This window comes from Amblyraja radiata, unplaced genomic scaffold, assembly GCF_010909765.2.
Source record: "Amblyraja radiata isolate CabotCenter1 unplaced genomic scaffold, sAmbRad1.1.pri scaffold_522_ctg1, whole genome shotgun sequence".
Lineage (NCBI taxonomy): Eukaryota > Metazoa > Chordata > Chondrichthyes > Rajiformes > Rajidae > Amblyraja > Amblyraja radiata.
The window spans coordinates 25,285-30,061 of record NW_022630589.1 but is presented as its reverse complement, the minus strand read 5'-3'; the positions used below and the strand labels follow the sequence as shown (position 1 = coordinate 30,061).

Genomic DNA, 4,777 nt, shown 5'->3' with positions numbered 1-4,777 from the left:
AGACGGAGGAATTGGGAGAGGGGATAGAGCCTATGCATGAAGCAGGGTGGTAACATGAGTAGTTGAGATAGTTGTGGCAGTCAGTGGGTTTGTAATAGACGTCATTCTATATTACTGACATACAGAGAACATAGAAAGTACAGAGAAGATTTACGAGGATGTTGCCAGGACTAAAGGGACTGAGCTACAGGGTGAGGTTGAGCAGGCTGGGAATCTATTCCTTGGAATGCAGGAGGATGTGGCGTGATCTTATAGAGGTGTATAAAACATGAGAGGAATAGATCGGGTATATGCACATAGTCTCTTGCCTAGAATATTTCCTGGTACCAAGGTACAAGTGTATGTGTGTGTGTGTGTGTGTGTGTGTGTGTGTGTGTGTGTGTGTGTGTGTGTGTGTGTGTGTGTGTGTGTGTGTGTGTGTGTGTGTGTGTGTGTGTGTGTGTGTGTGTGTGTGTGTGTGTGTGTGTGTGTGTGTGTGTGTGTGTGCGCCTGTGTGTGATCGTGGAGATTTAGATGTACAGAGTCTCTTGCCCAGAGTAGGTGGATTGAGGACCAGAAGACATAGGTTTAATGTGAAGGGGGAAATAATAATAGGAGCCTGAGGGGGTACCTTTTTCACATAAAGTGTGGTGGGTGTATGCAACGAGCTGCCAGAAGAGGTAGTTGAGTCTGGGACTATCCCAACATTTAAGAAACAGTTCGACTGGTACATGGATAGGAGAGGTTTGGAGGGATATGGATCAAACGTGGGCAGGTGGGATTGGTGTAGCAGGTACATGTTGGTCAACGTGGGCAAGTTGGGCCGAAGGGCCTGTTTCCATGCTGTATCACTCTATGACTGTGACTCTATGAATCGATCAATTACAATTTATGATCTCATCCAGGGTTCCGGGGGGTTTATATATAGAATAAAACAGATCCCTGTGGAGTGGGTCACAGGCTGGGATCTCATCCAGGGGTCCGGGAGAGGAGGTTTGAGGGGTTTATATATAGAATTGCAGATCCATGCGTGTGTGTTACAGGCTGTGATCTAATCCAGGGGTTCAGATCCTTGGGTGTGGGTTGAGGGACGGACTATCCCAACATTTAAGAAACAGTTCAATAGGTACATGGTTATTAGGATAGGTACATGTCAGATACACTGTGTTTTTGATTTTCTGTTTTTGGACTGAATTCTGTTTTTAATTTGTGTCTCTGTGATGTCTTTATTACTTATTTTATTCTGATTATATGTTTTTATTCCTACTGATCTGTGTAAGGTGTCCTTGAGATGTCTGAAAGGCGCCCATTAAATAAAATGTATTATTATTATTAGATAGAACCATCTACACTATCTCTACCTGCCTACATTTGACCCATATCCTTCTAAACCCGTCCTGTTTCACACTCACACACACGTGTATACCCGCATAAACCTGTTCACACACAAACACGTGCACACACACTCACAGCCTTATTCCCCCACACCCACACTACCCTATCGACTGGCGGCATGGTGGCACAGCGATAGAGTTGCTGCTTACAGCACCAGAGACTCAAGTTCGATCCTGACCTCGGGTGCTGTTTGTACGGAATCTGCACCTTCTCCCCGTGACGGCGTGGATTTTCTCCGGGTGCTTAGGTTTCCTCCCACACTCCAAAGACTCATTCTCATCGACATGATTGATATTTAAACTAAGTAATGGTGACGAGTCTGATGTTACCTCCCTCTGGGAGTCTCGGACCAGAGGGCATAGCCTCAGTTTAAAGCAACATACCTTCAGGAAGGAAACGAGGAGGAATATCTTTGGTCACAGGATGGTGAATCTGTGGAATTCATTGCCATAAAGGTGGTGGAGGGCAAGTCAATGGATATTTTTAAGGTGGACATTGATATTGATACTTGATTAGTAAGGGTGTCAGGGGTTATGGGGAGAAGGCAGGAAAATAGGTTTCAGGGGGAAAGACTTGATGGGCCAAACGGCCTAAATATGCTCCTATCACTTCTGAAACAAGTCTTGGTAATAATAATAATAAATTTTATATTTAATGGGCGCCTTTCATACAAAATCTCAAGGACACCTTACATAGTAATCGGAATAAAAACATATAATCGGAGTAAAACAAGTAATTAAAGACATCACAATGACACAAATTAAAAACAGAATTCAATCCAAAAACAGAAAATCAAAAACACAGTGTGAAGAGAGAGCAGCGGCAACCAATTCGTGCCAGCGTCCACTCTCCCTTCACGGCAGCCTAATGCAAGTCTGCGGGGATCGCTGGTTGGCATGATGTTGGGCCGAATGGCCTTTTTCCACGCTGTATCTCTAAACTAAACTGTATTCAATTTGAAAGATGTGCGGGTTTGTGGGTTAATAGGTTTCTGTAATAGTTGTAAAATGGTGACTAGCATGTAGGATAGTGCAAGTGTATGGGGTGATCGCTGTACACAACACGCACACAACACACGACACACAACACACAACACCTTGGCACATTATACCTATGCTGAACATGACACCAAGTTTCAACGTGGAATCTGTAAAGTCTAAACTGTACTCACCTCCCCATTGTTACCCCTGCGCCCACCAAGGTAGGAACTCCTATTCTCCGTGGACGGGCCAGGCTTGTCCTCCAATCTCACCCCCGGCTGCATCCCGTCTCCGCTGGCCGCGGTGAGCACCAGGATCTTGCCTCCTCTCCTCCTTCTCCCCCCGCACTTGGCCAGAAGGGTCATGAGGTCGGAGTGGAACCTGTTGTCCATCCAACAGTAGATGAAGGGGTTCCAACAGGTGCTGCTCACGGCCACCCAGTGGAAGGCAAAGTAGAGGGTGTTGTTGAATTGGACGCGTTGGCCGGAGAGCAGGATGGTGTAGACGTTGAGGGGGAACCAACAGAGGGCAAAGGTCACCACCAGCAGCACGATCATCTTGATGGTCCCCATCTTCCTGCGGCGTTGAGTGGCGGCCTGGGTCACTGTGACGGCACCAATGGTTTTCCTCAGCCACTGCTTCTTGCTCACCGCGACGGTGGCTACGGTGATCACTGCCAACAACAGGAGGTAGAACAGCACGAAGGTTGACAGGTCCAAGTTCCTCCTGAAGACTTCTGAAGGCTTCAGAAAAGCATGAATGCAAAGACTCCTGATGATCTTCTCTCTGAAAGAAAGGGACGTGCGGAGAAAGCGGGTTAGATGTTTCATGAGTTGAGAGTGTGGAGAACGATGAGGGTTTAGACCACAGATTCAAGAGACAATAGTCAGTGGATGGTGAATCTGTGGAATTCATTGTCACAGATGGCAGCGGAGTCTAATTCAATGGGTATTTTGAATATAGAGATAGATCGATTCTTGATTAGTACCAGTGTCAGGTTTATGGGGAGAAGGCTGGAAAATGGGATTGAGAGGGAAGGATAGATCAGCCATGATTGAATGGCAGAGTAGACTTGATGGGTCGAATGGCCTAATTCTGCTCCTAGAACTTATGAACTTGCTGTACATAAGAGGGTAGACAATAATCAGGAAGATATTGACTGTAAGATGTTGTCAATGGGCCAGGATTACTCAGCTACTCAGAGTAATGGGAATAATGGCCTCAAGGTTAATGAATGGTGCAGGGTTAAAGGGGCTGAATATCCACACCTACCTGCACTGTGAGGCAGCGGATAGAGCTGCTGCCTCACCACACCAGAGACCCGGGTCTCACGCCACAACATCACATACCCAGGCCCTCCAGAGTTTGCTGACTCGTTGAGTAACTCCAGCACTTTGTGTTCATCCTGCCTATGTTCCTTACTTTGAACACCTGCCCTGTGATCAGTCATTCTAGGACGCGCCGCCAAGAGTAAAAAAAGGGGTCAGTATCGCCAACAACTTTTCCTGGACCACCCATATTGAAGCAACGACCAACAAAGCACACCAACACCTCTACTTCCTTCAAAGGTTTATGATGTTTGGCATGTCCCCTACAACCACACCAACATCTCCAGATGCAGCATTTTATCAAGATGCATCACAGCTTGGTTTGGGAACAGCTCCATCCAAGACCACACAAAATTGCAGCGAAATATGGAGGTATCCCAGATTATAACACAAACGAATTTCCCTTCTATTGACTCCATTTATACCTCACGCTGCCTCGGTAAGGCCAGCAGCATTATCAAGGAGAGTCGCACCCTGGCCACTCCTCTTTTCACTTATTCACTCACTCACTCACTCACTCACTCACTCACTCACTCACTCACTCACTCACTCACTCACTCACTCACTCACTCACTCACTCACTCACTCACTCACTCACTCACTCACTCACTCACACACTCACTCACTCACTCACTCACTCACTCACTCACTCATTCACTCACTCACTCACTCACTCACTCACTCACACACTAACTAACTCACTCACTCACTCACTCACTCACTCACTCACTCACTCACTCACTCACTCACTCACTCACTCACTCACACTCACCTACCCGATATTGTCGCCTTCTAGATAAGTAACTGGACTTGTAGCCGGAGTTCTAGAGGATTGAATCAATGGTATGAGGTCCAATCTCACCCCAGCAGATGAGAACTGAAATTCAAGTAATGAAATAATTGGGGGTTTTTTAAATGCCAGCCTTAATACAAACGATGAGATTGAATGTAATTGTTTTCATATGAGTCTGAAGATTGGTTCTGACTAGATATGTCACTCATATATTATCTCCAGACATGCTGCCTGACCTGCTGAGTCGATCTTTGGTATAAAGCAGCATTTGCAGTTCTTTGTTTCTACTGAACGTAACTATC

General features: G+C 46.1%; 1 protein-coding gene across 1 annotated transcript; it reads right to left on the bottom strand.

Annotated features, from left to right (window-relative positions):
- Positions 1-2,527: 2,527 nt before the first annotated feature.
- LOC116970094 (probable G-protein coupled receptor 83) lies at positions 2,528-3,112 on the bottom strand (the record flags this gene model as incomplete). The annotated part of the gene is made up of 1 exon (XM_033016822.1): positions 2,528-3,112. A coding segment is annotated over one exon (582 nt), but the record flags the coding sequence as incomplete, so codon positions are not given.
- Between the last annotated feature and the right edge of the window lie 1,665 nt (positions 3,113-4,777).